The sequence below is a fragment of the Onychostruthus taczanowskii genome, unplaced genomic scaffold (assembly GCF_017590055.1).
Source record: "Onychostruthus taczanowskii isolate IOZ18803 unplaced genomic scaffold, ASM1759005v1 scaffold28, whole genome shotgun sequence".
Classification (NCBI taxonomy): domain Eukaryota; kingdom Metazoa; phylum Chordata; class Aves; order Passeriformes; family Passeridae; genus Onychostruthus; species Onychostruthus taczanowskii.
The window spans coordinates 3648419-3666448 of record NW_024500128.1 but is presented as its reverse complement, the minus strand read 5'-3'; the positions used below and the strand labels follow the sequence as shown (position 1 = coordinate 3666448).

At 39.9% G+C, this 18030-nt stretch overlaps 1 protein-coding gene across 1 annotated transcript in view; it reads left to right on the top strand.

Annotated features, from left to right (window-relative positions):
- CPNE4 (copine 4) overlaps window positions 1–18030 on the top strand; it is a 178601-nt gene that overhangs the window by 50738 nt on the left and 109833 nt on the right. Inside the window, exon 2 of the mRNA XM_041407781.1 lies at window positions 16322–16501. Within this exon, the coding sequence (XP_041263715.1) occupies window positions 16322–16501 (180 nt within the window). The remainder of the gene's footprint in view (window positions 1–16321; window positions 16502–18030) is intronic.

Sequence of the window (18030 nt, the reverse complement as noted above, 5' to 3'; positions counted from 1 at the left end):
GATAAACAATTTTCATTGAATAAATAGAGCAGCCTATGAATAAAAAAGAGCACATTTTTGGGAAAAAAGGCATGACAGCAAATCTGCTCTTGTAGTATTTGTAGAAGCACTGAAAAACTTAGCAGTGATTGAAGACCATCTTTCTGCATTGTGGATTTACATATGTTCTGAATATTGATATATCAAGCATGGATTTACTGGCAGGGAAGCAGTATTAAACATATTTTAACAGTCTAGGCCCCATTATAACTGATGTGTGTGATCTGCAGTTCCATATCAGCTGACAAGGGTGCTGCTTCATGGATGTCCTGAAATCTTCCACCCCTGTTATATGAGTGCCTGTGAGGAAATAATCTGCTGCTGAATTAGGTTATAGAAATATCCCCACCATAAAATAGCCAGTTCTTGCCTAGAAGAGTCTATGGTTAGGAAGACAAAATAAAGGCTGGGATCCTGGGGAGAAATGAAGCAACAGATAGAGTTTCTAATTCATGAGTCTTGTTTTATACTCATGTGTCTTTTTTTGATTCCAAGTGGGTTGATTTTTTTGGTTGGTTTTGTTTTTCTTTTTTTAATTTCATAAACAGTGCCTATACCAATATTCATTCTGCAAAGTTGTAGATCCAATCTATCTGATTCATCAAAGCTGTTTGTACCATAAGGATTACAGCTTGTTATCCCTAATGGAATCATGGCTGAAATATTCTCAGCTCTTCTCTGTGTTTTGGTACACCTGTCCCTTAAACATTTTGTGGCAGCACCTTGTACAGCCATGTTTCCACAATTTTATATTAACACTTAGATTTCTCTGGAACATCATTAAGTAGTTAATGGAAAAACCCCAACTTTTTTTTAGTGCTGAGCTGGATTAGCAGAATATTGTCCTTCCCTGCACGAAGACTGATGCTGAAATTGAGATAAGTGATGTACATTCCAAAAGGCTCATTAACCATCAGACTGCTATGGATTAGATTACTAATGGCATCCTGATGGTTGCTTACAACTTCCAGCAGATTTTTGGTAGCTAGCATTAAATCAATTTAACTTAAATGGGGAGTTGTTAATACATATGAGTTTTTCTGCAAGACTCTATAGTGGCTGCCAGCTCTGTTTTTTAATTTTCAGTAATGGTTTTATGCTCATCCAAAATACTGTAACTCACAGGATCAAATTGGATGCTATGCTCTGGCATTTTATGCCAGAGTTTCAAACTTGAGATACTGAAACCTAAAAGCATTAAGTCCTTGCCTTTTTCCCTACATACCCAACCAATCATGGCATTACAAGCAGGAATTACAAAGTTTGACAAAACCAAGTTCACACATTTCAGGGCATTGCATCAACTTTTCCAGCTTATGAGATATCTAAAAAGGGATTAAGATAAATCAATGTTACCTCGATTTTAGTTTTTTGTTATCAAAAACTAAAAACAGTTTTCAAATTCCTAGATAATTTTCCTTGTATTTCAGAACTTTTCCCAAAAACAGAAAGAAAATAGCATTAATTAAGAAAACGGTTAATTTTGCAGTGGGGATCTTTATGAGAGGTGCCAAAACTCATGGTTCTTGCAGTTGGAAACACTGTAAAGGACGGAGAAGGTTACTGTAAGTTTTCCATGCATTTATCAATTCCCTGGCCTGTCTTCCATCACTCTCAGCAGCTTTGCTGAGTAACTTGGTGTAACTCTCAGGACAAATTTCATGCAATACTCTTGCTTTTCTACCCCTGTGCTCCCCATGGCTCAGAGGAGCTACATTCTCTTGTGGGAAACCTCCAAGCTGGGTTGTGCCTGTCCTGCTATTCACCACTTTATATCTGACCTTCAAAAGTGCTGAGTGTTCACAGTCCTTGCTGGAATCAGTTGGATCACCAGGAACACAGCAGCCTTAAAAACCAGACTGTGCAGATCTTGATGGGAAGGTGCTGAAATGAAGATGCCTGAAGTGAAAGGCCACTGCTAAATACATTTAGCCCTAAAAGATTTGCTTTGTGCCAATGCAGGAAGTGATGTTAGAGACAAAATAAAATCTGCTAACTGGTGGAAATGTGAAGTCATCCTTACCATTGATAAAATAAAAGCAAAGGTAGAAGTCTGAAGTAGACAAAGAGGGATAAAGACCATAGGACTTGACCCAAATGAATAATTGATTAGTTGTACTATTTTCTTCCTGTTTTTCAATGTGTCTAGATGAAGAAAGGCATTATCCTTGAACTACTTTCTTCTGAGTAAACAGGAGGATTCTCCTACCAAAAAATTACAGCAGGAATTTATTAAAAGGGGTAGTTCTTGATTTAAAACAAGTTGGCCTACCAGAGATGCAGAATATTTGAAGACCCCTTCTATCTCTACTGTATCTGAATAGTGATGTGTTTTGGCATGCTTGGCATCTACTGCACTTGTTCCTCTCTGTTTGGAGCTGAAGAGATCAGTGTGTCTGTGGTAATTTTCTTTCATACCGCCATCTTTTTATTCTGCAGAAATGCAATAAGATAGGATGAACAATACTTCATCCTGGTTATATAATGGAAGTTTTCACTTTTCTCTAGCCTTTTTTTTTTCCTCTAGCCATGGTAGGTATTCACCTGTTCTTCTCCCCATTGCATGGCACATTACTCTGCTAGATCAGTAATGTCACCTCTTCCTCCTGGCAGAAACCAAGTCCTGCTTTGGTTTCTCAATGTGCAAGAAGAATGGGCTCCATGTTTTAGTCTGAAGTGCTGTGTTGGGATGAGTCATTTAGTGCAGGATGTTTATGCGTCTTTCAGGGCCATCACCTGGAGCTCCAAACACATGGCAGATTGATAGGGAGTGGATTACAGGCAGGACTTCTTACACGTGTAGCTTGCAAGTTCCCTGTGTCCCATCAGTGATCAAATTGCCCAAGGGCTGTCTCAGTGATACCTGTGTACAGACTATACTCTTACAGCAGTAGGATCAACGCAGGCTGCACCCTGACATGCTACTCCTGGTTTCCACTGCATGGTTCAGCCAAAATCCCTCTTGCACTCAGTTGCTAAAAGGAGAGTTTTCTTTTGACTTTTGCAGTCATTATAAGGTCCTGAAGGATTTTCCACACCATATCAGAGTGTATCTAATACCAGAGTTTTTTGGGTGGCAGCCTGGTGGTGGTTTTCAGAAAAGTACACCCCAGAGATGGTACACACCTGAACCCACCCTTTCCTTGTTTAGATCTAGCCCTAATAAGCCCAGCCTGTGGGCTTCACAAGGCACTGAGCTGAAACTACTACCAAGAGCATCCTCCAGTCCAACCTTTACAGTTTTTGGGGTTGGACTGTTGATATAGAAGAATAATAAGTGCATTGCTTTAAGTCTCATAGTCTGGAACAGAATGCAAGAGTGTGTTTTCTCCCCAAACATCTACAACAATGTAGAAACAATTTTCTACAGTGTTCCAGGTCTAAAGACAAACTTTGTCAAGCATTATTTACATTTCTCATTTCTGTTTCAGTTTGTTAATAGAAAATGCCATGATGCTCAGAGAAGGTATTGAAAAGTATTCTTGCCAAAGGGAATTTCAGAGGAGATATGTGGGGAGCGGGTATTTTTTTTTTTTTAAATTATGGAAGCATTGGATAAATTGCCCAAATACACCAAATGAAAAAAGCATACCTGGAATAATATTAGCTATGCTGAAAGGCCAGTTTATAAAGCGCCATCTATTTTATGCAATGAAAATAAACACATTTAACACTACACATATGTAATAGCAGTGCTGCTGATTTCCATTGCTTCTCATTTCCTTTGTTTAGCAAGACATGAAAATGTATATTTGAGTTTTGTTGACTTCAACATTACTGGTATCAGGAAAAGACCTCAAATACACACAGAGAGAACTGAAATCCAATGAAAGCCTTCTGTGGCTTATTACAGTTTTACAGCCCCTAAAAGTGGAAGAGCCTCACTGCCAAATGTGGTAATTCTGTGAGTCAGGCTTAGCATTCTCTTGGGACAAGAATATACATGATCATATTTAGCTGCATTAACCTTTTTTTGCTCTTTTTTTTTTTTTTTTTTTTTTAAGAGGATAGAATTCAGGAGATTTTAGCCCAAATGGCTCTTAGTGATGCCTTTCATCTCTGACACAACTCAGATTTTCAGCAGTGTCAGCAAGATCAAATTCTAGGGCCCCATGCATAAAGCCCAAATGGCTTATGAATTACTCAGTAACTAATTAGGCACATTCCACTGCAGTGGTCTCCCAGAGCAGGAGGCAGGGGCAGGAAGCTCTGAGGGCTGTGGATGGGCTTGCACAGGACTGACTCCTTCTGAGCCACCAGGCAGTAACCCCAGGTGGGCTGTGCATGCAAGCTCTGGGAGCTGGGATCCTCTTTCATGGTCTGAGCATGATGAACTGCTGGGGTATGCTGAATGTTTTGTCTCTATTCTCACAGTCAGAGGAGCCTGGGCAGTGTTTTCATTTTGAAGCTATTTTTTTTCATGTCTCTGTGTCTGTCCCTAAACATCCTTATACAAGCCTCAGAAGGGAAGCCATGAGCTATACATGGACAAATCTCCATCAAAACCTGCCTTGCTAAGAGGCTACTTCTTCATAGCTTCAGTCATAGCTCAATTTTAAAGTCTACTAGGTAGACCAAATCCTGCTGGCACTACTTATTTACTGTGGCCAGTAGTATGTGCAGTTTCACAGGGCTTCCTGGGAGTTCCATGGGGTTTGTCTGAAGGTTGCTTAGATCTGGCTGTTCTGGGATGTCTTTGTCCTAGGTTTCTTGTATATCTGTATTGACCACCCTCCTAGTGTGGAGTGTCTTCCACAGGGTGTTGGCTGGTTCATCCTAATTTAAAACCCCTGAATCCCTTCGCTGAAAGATCTCGTGGTGGGATACACACAAACAAAATCATGGTGAAGCATGTATAATTTACACCCATAAAACTTGTTACAGTTCAGTTCAACTATCATGTGGAGCATGATAGTAGGAAACAGGAGTAGATACATGGATTACTTGCACTCAATGGAAGTACTGAAAGACTAGCACTTGTCTTCTACGATCAAATCTTGCATTCAATAGTTGGAAAAAAGTCCACATATAGCATCCCTGCTGTTTCCAAGAGGTGTACCAGGCTGGATTTGGTATGCTCTGAGCATTTGTACCTCTGCACAGCTATGCATATACCAGCCAATTTTATAAATCACAGTGAATGTAAGAGGGACATAGTGTGTATGTGTGCTGCACATATCTGATATATGTGGACATATTGTTTACGAATAACTCCTGGATAGTCATAACACTTTCCAGGAGCACTTGAAGCCATTACAGGAAGCAGCTTTAGCTGCTTATTGCCTGTGGTAGTTGTGTAGGCAAGTCAGATGTAGTAAAGAAGATTCCTGTATGTAGTGTATCCCAGACATCAGTCATTCTCAGGGAAGGGAAAATTGTGTTCATCTCAGATTGAGCTTATACATCTTTGTATAGCATGCATGTATATGAGACTTGATTACAAAATTCTTGTTTTTCAGAAACCATTTTGAATTAGATACTACCAGATACTTACAGCAACCTTAACTCACTGAGATCTTTGCAGTACCAACCAAATATGTCCCAAGTCAGGAGTCTGATAGGATGTTGTCTATAAGACTGTAATGCAATTCAGATAAACTTGCTCTCTACTTCTAATTAATTCTGTACTATTCAATACCAGAATGTGTGCTTGGCAGTATGATTGGGCGAAGAACAATGGCCTACTCTATTTTCCTGGATTTTGCAGTAATTCACAGAAAGGCTTCCACTGATGTTCCTGCATAGTAGATCAAGCAGTTGGGATGCCTTGGCTTCAGCAAATGTTAACCCAGTTGAGAAACTTAAAAAGATCCATGTGTAAAAGAAAGAGTGAGAGTACTTTATCATGGACTTTAGTCACAACAAATCTGTTATTTTTCTAGGCTGCATTCAAGTACATGGTCCAAATTCCCAAGTTGTTTGCGACGACTCAAGCTGGTTTAAATGGACCTTGTAAATTGTTACTTCTGGTATAGGAATTCAGGAAAAACTGGTAAAGCACCATCTACCTTGTGTAATACTACATTGACTTTCTGCTGCTAATGACTCCATGATGTAATTGATTTAGCAATTGAAATGCAACATTAAAAACAAATTATTAAATCTTTAATTATGAGTGCTTCATTAGAAAATTAATTTTCTAATGCCTATATCAATTGACATAATTCATTAACCCATCTGAAAATCTATATTAGTTATGCTTAGCTAACCTGGCTGTATGAGGCAGGAAATCTTTCTCAAGATAAATAAATTAACAAAATAAATTTTATAGTCAGTTAATTAAAGAGCAATTTACTGAAGCAGCATAGATTTCTTACATAATATAATGTAGCCCTACTGTTACTCAGGAAGCAAAGATCATCCTATCACCTGATGTTTCTCTGTTCTCAATTTTGTGTAAATTCCTGAGAAATTGTATAATGTTGGATTTCTCTCCTGATCAATCCTGTGCCACCATGAACACTTCTAAAGGTCTCTGTGCAGGCTTAAGAGCTGTTCAGCAACAGCAAATGTCTGCCCTGCTGTTCCAATGGGCTGGCACTACACCATATTTATCAATCTGCTGAATCTTTTGTCCTCCAGGATATCAGGAAAAGAAGAAACATGACTGTAAATGCTGTAGAAGCCTCGTGCCCTGGATGTGAGATTATCTGGCTGTGTTAAAAACTAGTTCTGGAAGTTAGTTTTGGTTTAATGAAAGGTGGAATTAGTGAATAAATGCTTTGCATCCTGGTTAGAGTAAGTTTGAATTAATTTCTTTGTAGTCTCATGATATAACAGAATCCAATTGTGTGAGTACAGTAGTCTGTTAATGAACTGAGAATTCCCAAGCAATGGCATTTTAAAAACTCAACCATCAGGCGCTTAGCAAATTTTAAATTATACTCCATTTTTTGCACTTTTTGTTGCTGTGGTGCAGGCAAGGTCATTTGTTGTATTGTGAATGAAAATAATATTCAAAACAATTTCATTTTACAGTAAAGAACTTAAAATTTAGCTTATCAGGAGACCTTAAAATATCTGTAAGAGGAAAAGCAGCCAAGTATTTGACACATAAAAAACTCTCACTTCTTGAACAGAAATTATCACCAAAACTGTGTTTCTCCATAGAAACAGATTAAAAAAGAGCAATCAAATAACAACAAAATTGAAACTGCTTTAGTGAAAACCTGTATTCCCAAGGCTTACTTTCTAACCTGGGAGGAAATTGTGAGAATATATAGCTGAAGAACTTCCAAATGGCTGCATAGTGCTCTGACTTCAGACTGCTGCCAGGCACCAAACTGCTTGCTAGCAATTCGTGGCAAGTTAGTAGTGGAGTTAAATGGTAAAATATATGAGTATTTTTGTTACCACTTGAAGGACCAGTTTTGTCCTCTACAGAAAGCCTGTGTCCTCAGTTACATGTAAATTAAGATTTGATTGAAGCTCTTAACATCAAATGAAGGTTGTGGAATAGTAAATGGCCATCACCATAGTCTTTGAACATCTGGACTGTACCTGGGATATCAAGTGAAGAGAGGTCTAGCATTGAGGCTTCAGGGCTCAGCTTGGAGGTAGAATTCAAGAGTTTTCAGTGAAAAAAAATAATTCTCTTCTTTCTTATGCCAGTGTAATTACATCTGAGTGAATTATAGCACCTTATCCCATGAGTTGATGCAGGTCGTTATGCACTTGTGCTGTTTGTGAGCACTTGTTGAATATGCAGGGAGCACAGCACGTGGTTATCTCCAGCCACTGAGCGATTTCTGTTAGGTCCTTCTGTGTTGCTTATGGCCAGGTCAGGATGTGTTGAGTACCTCAGTAGATGCACACTTCATCCCAAAAATTCTATAGTTGTCAATTTTATGTGATTGTTAAGGCTCAGAAATCTTACCAGAATAAGATAAAGGGCTTTGGCATAATCATTGCTTGTGTCTATTAAATGACCTTGCAGGAGGTAATCTGGTGCAGGCAAGGGTGCAGCACTCATATTGCTACCTGCTGCAAAACATGACTTGTTACATGGCTATGGTCACTCTGGAAGGTGTGACCTCCAGAGTATCAGCTCCTGCAGCTGCTGGCCTTTTGCAGAGGGAGTCAGGGAGTTTGCTGGGCTTCCTCACTAGGAGACTGTATGTGCAGATGCTCAAGATTTTTATAAAAGACTATAAGAGAAACTAGTCACTTGGAAATGTAAGCCTAAACTTTTCAGTACCCAAGAGGGTATTGTATTAGGTCACCTCTGAGTGATAGCTCATAGCTAATTCTGAAGAAACCTTCATGGCTTAAGCAGGGATATGAAAAAAAGGGCTCTGTGCTGAGGCATGAGCATTTCTCTCTACAGTGATAGTGAGGGCCAAAAGACTGAGACCACTTAACCCCTGAGGGGAGCCTACCCTGGAGGCTAAAGCCATGAGATTAAATCATTATACTGCTTCGCAGGAGTTTCCACTGTCAAGAAGTTTCCCAAATGTATTATGCATACTTGATTTCACATTCTCTCTTCAAACTTGTCCTTCTTATCTCTAGCAGGACTCAAATTGTTGCACAAAAAAGTTCAGAATTACAAGTGCTCCCATGTTAAATGTAAGATTATGTAAAATACCTTATGGAAAAGACAGTGCTATCTCTCTACCTTATCATGGTCCTCTCACTTTTCAGTCCAGTTAATCATTGTTCATTGGACAGACCTTAATTTATGCTACATTAATGATGTGCTCTAAAGAGACACTGTGCTTTTCAGGTTCACTGAGATGTTCTGCAACTGGCTTTTCAAAACTGGCTTGGATATTCACAGTGCAGCAGCTGGTGGATTGTTCTTTATAGCCCAAGGTCAATAGATAAGAAAAAGCTTCATGTTTTACAGTTTTTCCCCATGGAAAATCTGCAGTTGGACTCAGAGAAGTGGCAGCATTTATGTTTTCCTTCAGTTGAAATGTCAGGACTGGAGTTCTTTGTTATTCCACGCTTTATGTCAAATCTAAATTCACAGGAGGCAAATTAAAGTTGGCTCACATGTTTTCCCCAGCATCCCTGAGCCTGGATTGGCCAGACCACAAGTTCACCACCCGCTCTGCCCATCGATGCTTCCTACTGTAGATCCGGCAGACAGAGCAGAGTCGGAGCAGTGCCGGCCGCTGAGCCGAGACAGAGAGAGCCCAGAGGCCAGGCTGGGTCAGGGGTCTGTCCCTGATGTGTGTGTATGTGTGTGTCACTGGTAGTCCAGCCCAGCTGCTGTGCTGCTGTCCTGGTGTCCCTTCCTGCCCTCACACACCCTGTGGTGACACTGTTGTTGTTGGGGCTCGGCCAACATTCCCGTGCCTCCAGTGCTATAGCACTGCAGTCGTCTGTCAAGAAAATGAATGTGGCATTTTAAGGCGTTCTCAGCCAGGAAAGTTACAGTGATGTGGTGGGACATGGTTGCAGTGTGTTTCTCTGGGAGAAGCAGTATTTTGTAATGTATAGAGAACAGAATGCAGAGGGAGCCGTGTGAAATAACCAGTGTCCTGGTGGCTCAGATGGTCCCCAATGGTGTGAGGGGTGAAAGTTACTGTTTCTGGTCTAAATCACAGCAGACAGAGTCTGCTGTCCAGGAGGAGCAGCTGGCTTATTTTCAAACCTTTCTAGGCAAATTTTTTGTAAAACCTCTGTTTAACCTGACTCATGTTCATGTTTGCACATTTCACTGCAATATACCTGATCATCTCTTTACTTAAGGGACACAACAGCTATGACTCCCTGTGATGCAGCTGGAGTCCCAGTAGCCATGTTACCAGGAAAACAGTTAAAAATCCAAGGGAATTACATTAAAGTCCAACAAGATAAAAATTTTAATCTGTTTGCATTCATAGCAGTCCATACACTGACTAAAAATTATCACTCAGGACCAAAATATTTGGGTTTCATGACATTAAACTGAGAAGACTTGGTGGTCTCTAACCCCCAGAACTATGGGAATGAAATGAAAGGGTTCTTTTTCAGAGGAGAGTAAGCTAACATCAGGTAGCTAATTCAGTCAGGAATAGTGTAACTGTGCATGAATGCACTAGCAGAGCTCTTGCTTTTTTTCTCTTGTATTTGAGCTTTCCAAAAGGATAGTGAGTGGGAGGGATATCTATGCACCTTCCAGTATTTTTATGCAGCCTAGAAAGCTTAGGCTTACCAAGGAAATCACTGACGACAGCTGCACATGGTCTGAAAACTAAAGGGGTCTGTTGTAGCTTCCTCGGAGATCTCTTTTGTTCCAGAAAACCAGTGATTCCCCTGTCACAAGGGCTCTCAACCAATTTAGGTTCTGCTTTTATCATACTGGGGACAGAGCAGCACTCTTTCCAGTCCTGTGAAACTCCTCATGCTCTTCCTTAACAATGTCACCACAATTTGCCTGGCACTAGAATTAACCTGTACTGCACCCATGGTTTTTTTGTGTTTTCAAGCTGTGAGAACTTGGAATTGCTCAGAGGAGACTCTGAAACCTGCACAGGCTTCAAGTCTGACAAGAGTTCAGTACAGGCCCTCAAGTGCTGGCACTGAGTGACTGTGCAGTCACTGCTGGAGCTATTGTGAATGCTGCTTCTGGGTGAATGAGACAAACCACATGCAAGTACATATCAACCATCTCGTTTCTCTCTTCCTTTAAAAGCTATGAGCATGTAAGGAAACTCCATCCATGAACTTTTCACAGAATTTTTACATGGCGTATATAGTAAATTATCTGCTTCCTGCTTCAGAGCAGTGAGAAGTAACTGAGCAAGTGAAAGTAATCAAGCAGAGGCTGGTCAGTGGCTGTTAGCAGAGAAATGGGCTTTCTTAATGAAGAACTTTTCAATTAAGAAATTACAATCCTGGTTTTCCTGTAATTTCAGTTGTCTGGGCTGTTTCTAAATATTAGTTTTCCAGTGCTGGAAAGCAGGTCTTCGTGGCTGTGACTTAGAGTTTCATAAGTTATCTAATACTTATATAGATACACAAATAAAAGAGATTCATTGCAAATAATTTAAAGACCATTCACATTAAATGCTTCTCTTCAAGCCAGCCTGTGGCAAAAGGTTTCTGCTGACATTGAGAAGATTTTGCTCAGCCCTGAGCTCTATAGCCTGAAAAGAATTAAGGATCTACTAATTTATTTCCACTGTTTTCAATAATCTATTAAACTGAAAACAAGGACTATAAATTATTTTGACCTTTGTAATAACTTATCATTTGTGGGATAGAAAGGTGGTGCTGTGAAAGCACTGTGAATAACAAAAAATATATTAATAACTTAGTCGGAAACCAGCAAGCAAAGTGTAAATTGCTTTCTGCTTGGTATCAAATTTTCATCTAAGGTACTGTATCATGGAATTTTTCCATCTTGTTAAGATTCAGATGACCTAAAAATATGCTACCCCTTCACCTCTGTACTTTTTGTCATCTCAGCTGACAAATGTGGTTTTACTAGATTTAATCAGCATTTTATAATGACTTCTACAGAAAATAGAGCCTGTTGGTTTTCCCTTGTTGGCCTCTAAAATGTATAAGGAACAATGGGTCAATTTGTTAGACTAAGAAATAGCTAAAAATGTAACAACCACAAAAAGCACACTCTGGTGGCACACGCATTTTCTATTTAAAGGAATTTTAAATTTTATGGCTCTTCAACTAGTTTTTTACAACAAACACTGAAGGAACTGCAGCACCTGTATAAATTTTCAAACCATCATTTTGTAGACCAAAGATCTTCCTTAGTTCATGAGGCAGCTATACCATTTCATGAGCCTGATTAAAATTTCCCCCCCAAAATTGTCCTTTTGGTGAGAACACAGTGAGTTCTTCATGACCCTTGGCTGCTCTTCACCTCAAAGATGCCAAGAAACAACCGGTGAAGATGTGTTTCTTTTGTGCTACTTGCATGTCTGCTAGAAATACTGTGGAGAGCAGATAGGTACCAATTATCTGTGTGGGATATGGAGTTCTCCACGTCACTGATCTGTACTAAATACTCAAGCATGGCCTCGAGGTGCAGAGCTTTGGGTCCTGTAGACAATTCCCCATTTTCCTGATTCCCAAGGATGTAAAGAGAAAGAAAGTTGTTTTTATGATCACTTGAAAGCTCTAGATACCAGGTGACACTAAGCTTCTGTGCAATCTTTGTAGGATTTATCTTCATCCTTGTATATGCAATAGCTTAAACTTCATCTAATTTTGATAGAAGAAGATAAAAAAATCCCCCTTGGACTAGATCTTTTCTCTTAGCTTCACTTCTTAACTAATGGTGGAAGATGGAATGGAGATCCTTAGTTGATACTTCGACCATTGAATTACTTCTTTGTCAGTGATTTTTCTTTCTAGGATAAAGAACTGCTTCCTCAGTGAAGATACCATATTTATCACAGTTCTACAAAACTCACTGCTTTTCAGCAAATCACAGACAAAAGTTATGAACACCAAAAGAAGCCTGATTTTAGTATTTGTTCATCTGTCCTTTGTGCCTCCTTTAATTTGACGCTATCTGGCTGCAAAGACAGTTTTACAGTTCTTTAGCAGTGATGGTGGGCAAGCAGGGAAACAGGCAAACATTTCTGACAACTGTCCATGCATGTCCACAGTACAGAGAGAAAACAGCTTTCAAATTCAACTTCCAACTCCCTGTGAGTTTGACAAGAGGATTCAGAAGGCCAGTTTTCTTTCCTATATTTTAATTCCTGCTGTTGATGGCACTTTGCACTGTGGATGCCAACTTTGGTGTTTGTATGTCATTCATAGTTCCCCAAGGGGAAGCTCACAGGGTGGCTGCATCCAGATGGGCCTGCCAAGTAATCCTGGCTACTCAGCAGGGTGCCACCTTCTGTGAAGTGACAAGGACCTAAAGAGATGAAGAGGGAAAGCAGTGTGAGTCCATCCCAGGAGGTGAAGATGCAAGTCCTTTCCTCTGTTTAAATTGTCCTTGAAGGGAAAGTGCAGATGAAGCTGCACCATGAAGCAGATGTTCGGATTGTGGTGTCAGATGAACGCTGCTCTTTTTAAGGTCAGTTTTACCTCTTGACACAGCCCAAAGGTGCATGTAGCTGTCAATTGTTTCTTTTGAAAATTTGTTCTACTTCAGTGAGTTGGAGAAATTCCTTGTTCTAGCAAAGTCCCAAAATAACAGATGGCTCATATGTCAGGCATCAGCAAATCCTGAAGTTGTGGGCATGACCCCTGTCCATGTCCTGTTGAAAAATCTGCCTCTCCTCAGGATTAAGGTTTTCTGTAACAAGACCAAAAGTGTAAGTTCCACTCACTTATAACATACTGTTGTTGGACTTTAAAGCTGACTTCCCCAAAAGTAATGGAGATTTAGTGTTCTTCATTATATTTTGGAAAACATTTATGATGAGAAATTGTAACTCTCATGAGTGTTCAGTTAATGAGGCTGGGCAAACCTAAACTGTGGAATTAAGTATTTGAGTCTTCATCATCCATATAAGTGAAAGTGCTGTAAGTGATTTTGGGTGACAGCAAGATTAAGGGCACATGGATTGAGGATGACATCTTGTCAGACTGCTATGAACCTGTATTTTGGGTCAGCATGGAGGATGATATTTTTATATGGTGATATTTTGATTGAAATTAAACAGGTCCTGCAGGTATTAGGGTAACTTGTGGTCAAAACCAGGTCAGGGGTTTTTGTCTTGTTTTGTTTTGTTTTGTTTTTGCAAGTGTCTGCAGCCCCATAGATCATGAACTTTTTGATGGTTATCAGCATGAAACTGCACTTGGCAATAGTATTTTCACCAGTTTTCATTAAGGTTTCACGCTTATCCAGCATTTCTAAATAGAGTGTTAAGGCTTTATGATTGAATATGAGAGCAAGAATACTGAAGAAAGAACAGCCTTTAAAAGGTGGCAGGAATCAATTGGACATTATACCTTGTGTTTATGCAGCATCTCCTAACCAGGATGTTCCATGCGAGCTGAGGAATTTTTTGAGCTGTTCTGTTTGCCACTGCTTCTTCATCACAAGTCACTCCAGCTGGTCCTCAGTGCTCAGCTCTGCTGCACAGTAATCAAAGCCAGGGAATGGAGCCGGGCTTCCCATGCTGAGGGCGCTTCCCAGCTGTCTAGCCAAGGGTAGGGTAACTGTGAAATATGCTGACAAAGCAGACTGGGGGCAAGGTGGACTAATAGGAGTTAATGCTATAGCTGATGGCTGAGGGAGGCACAAAGAAGTTTTTATTGCTTGTGGAGCTGTTGGCATTGCTTCTTTTGATACAGATTTGTCTCATGTAACCCCATGCTCTGACATGCTGGCTTGATGTATCTTCTCAATAATGTGAGAAGGCTGGGGAAATTCAGTGAAATAGCTATATTTCAGTACGGTGTCTGTCAAGGGAAGGATGTCAGTCAATCACAGGCTGGAAAAAGCAAACAATGTCTTATCTCTGTGTGAGACTGAAATTCTTAATGTCCCTGTGTGAAGACCTGTGCCTCGATTTTCAGGCACTTTACTCCCTTGAGCAGCCACATATTTAACTGTGTTGAGTGCAAGTGTAAATCTTGATGTATTTCACAGTGGAGAACTCTTTCCAGCAGAAAGGAAGAGATGAGGTGAAACAGTAACAGAAACTTCAGTTACTGCCTGAGATCTCCTGGACCAATGAAGCAATTAAAATGATGCTATTGAATTAGCAGTTTTTACACAAGGAATGAGTTTAGGAGATTGCTGTGGCTATGAAAAATATTTAAAACCATTCATTTAAATATTTTTATTATTGGGTCTGCTGAAGCACTAGTTCATGAGATGACCACTGTTCTGAATTGAATCAGATCACTTTTCACTTAGAAGAGGCCTCAGGAATGTCTCAGTGAACTGATCATTATCGTTATCATCATTATCTGACGTAAGAAATATTTCTCCTTGTAGCAGTAATAGTCATACTGATTGCTAGTGGAGATAACAAAAAAATTTTGAGATAGACCAGCAGCTGAATGAAGGCGGCTGGAATCCTTTCTCACCTTATATTATTCTTATTATTCTCTGCACGACTGATGTCAAACCCATAATTTTTAGGTAATCTGTGCAAATTTATTAAGAATGAATACGTAAGTAAGGTTGCTTTCTTTCCTCTGTGTGATGGTCTCATCCTGCACAGTCAGAGCACATTGACACAGCTGTGTGAGGAGGCAGCAATGGTAACACTGGTTTGCATCTATTCCAAGAGTGGTAGCATCTGTTTGATGATTAGCTAAAGGATTTCGCCTGTCAGAGCTGTCAATCTGACACCTTTGATGAGCACTAAAATAAATCTGTTCTACCAGGAACTGTTCATTTCTTAACCTGCTTTTGATTTGCTTGACTCTTTGTGTCCTTGCCGATAACTACTAGAAAGGCTAATGCGTTATAAACTCTGAAAAGCGAAGCAAGCGGCTGTCATTTTTTGCACAACAGATGTTCCTGATCAGGAATCAGACAAAGGATCTCATCACTCTTCCTCTGAGCAATTTAATTTGTCTGCTCCATGGCACACTAGCCACCTCCTATCTAGTCACTGATGTGACCAAGTCCTACTTCATTTCAGGATCAGTTCCTTTAATCTTACAGAATTATTAAGTTTTTTTCTGTGCCAGGGCAAAGAGAGTGGGAAAAAGGAAATTGCTTCATTGCTTATGTTGTCACCAACGATGCATCATAATGAAAAATAACAAACGCCTATTTCAAAAATAGGAAGCCCAAGTACTACATCTTAAGAGAACTAGAAAGTAATCTTTGAGCACTATTTTTTTAAGAAGTAGCAATACAGATTTAATGATGTTTCTTTAGAAGTTTTAAGACTCAGAGGTAGGAATAAACAGTGTATAACCCATCAGATTCTTGTGATGCAACTTAGCAGGATGGAAAAATGTATGTATTTCTAAGAAAAGCTGTTGCTTTGGATCCAGTTCTCCACTCCTTAATCATGCAAATTATCTGAAATGAGTAATTACTGGCGGTGTTACACTCTTTCCCATTTAGTTTGATGAAACAGTATCACTCTGCTGCTGTTTTGTAGTGATGGATGGGTACTGCTGGAGATGTAAATTCTATAGTTATTCTATAGTTTATTTCCCAGTTATTCTGCTAAAGACTTGTTGGAAGGGAGAGGCAAAGGAAGGTGCTCTTGTGCTTGTGGTCAGCCCAGCACAGAAAGGGAGCTGCTGCTGACAGTGCAAACAGGACTGTCCATGGCCACAGTCCCACTGTCAGTCCTGATAAACGAGCAAAGTGTGTTTGAGGAGCTCATGGCTGTCCACCACTGATAGGAAGAGAAGCCACTCATGTGACCTCTTTTCGATGTGACAGGTTGACAGGACAGAAGTGATCCGAACCTGTATAAATCCCGTCTTCTCCAAGCTGTTCACGGTGGACTTCTATTTTGAAGAGGTGCAGCGATTGCGGTTTGAAGTCCATGACATTAGCAGCAATCACAATGGGCTGAAGGAAGCAGATTTCCTCGGTGGCATGGAGTGCACGCTTGGACAAGTAAGTGTCAGTGCCATTTTCCCCCTTGTTGCTCATTTTTTTTTGGTATATGTATGAAATACGTTCTTTGTTGAGTGACTGATGGGTGAGATTTGTGGCAAAATTCTTAATTGGATGGGATAATTGAGAACTTCTGCTGGTTTGTTTTACTGCTGTAGTACAGCTTCAAGTCAGCCAGTGCTTATAGGATATGGAAGATCAGTGATTGGCCTTGGACACTGAAAGCCCATGCTCACTGGGCATTGGAAAATAGACTGATTGTGAAGAAAGTTATTGTTCCTAACATTGCATGGGATTTAAAGCAAGTTCAAAGTCCAAGAAAGGCTTAGAACTATACTTTATTCACATAAGGTAGTGCCTGGTGATGTGGCAAATAGAGAGATAGGGTTGGATTCATCTCCCTGACTCTCAGTCATCTAAAAGTTAGGTGTCTAGACTAAGTTAGTCTTCTGATTTCCATCTTAAGTTCAATGGAGAGAAACAGACAGTTCCAACCATTGATTCATTCTGCCTGAGACACCTTTCCTAGATTAGGATAAATTGTCTTCAGGAGATACCTGTCCTTCCTCATCTATTGTCAAGAGAGTCTAGACAGCTGGCTTAGGGGAGATACTTAACTTTTTTGACTATTAAATTTAAGAGTGATGAGTCCTACCCACAAGATCAATATCTAGATGTCATCATAGCCATGTGGTGAATTCCCATACTGCTGACTGTGGCACACTGCAGCGTTCCAGGCATAACTGTTTATTTCAGACTGGCAGAGGTTTTGTCATGCAGGGTTTCATCGCACAGATTTCTGCTCTGTCCATAATGGCAATGCCAAATTTCACTAAGCTGAGTGTAAATTTGTTCCCTATGCTGTGTGCCAAGAGCAGGAAGTGCTTTTGTTTAGATTTTCCTTTGCAATGCTTCCACATAAGTTTGTATTATGAACAGGACAGCGTGTCATGGAAAAAGCTGCAAAGCTTTGGTTCCCTGTTTTCTCACCTTTTGTTGCTCCTCACTCAGCTCCCCCACACAGGAATCACTTTGATTTTCTTCCCACAGCTGTTAGGCCACACATGCTGGATGAGGAAAAGTCCTCTCAGCAAGAGAAATAATATGAAATATATGCATTTACTAAATTGGAAGCTCAAAATAAAGATTTTGGTATTCAGGATATTTACAGTGAATTGTTCCTTTTGACAGAATTCTTGTGGTCTTGATCAATGGAAATAGGCTATCCTATAACAACAAGGGGAATGGGAAACAAAGCAAAATGTTATTATAATGTTCTTCTTGCTTAATTGGCTTGAAAAAGAAGGCGGGGGGAAATGTCACTGCTGCTGCCTGTAGCATAAATGTCTTTATAATTATTTGATGGCTATAAATAGCACACAGCTGGGTTGTTTGCAGTGTAATTTTAATGGTAACCAAGAAAAAATAACAGTGTGAATTCTGTTCACAGTAATGTAACTTGGAGGACTCTGATCTCATATTTAGTCTTTTTTTGGTGGTGTTCCTTCCTCTCCCTTTTCTATTTTTTT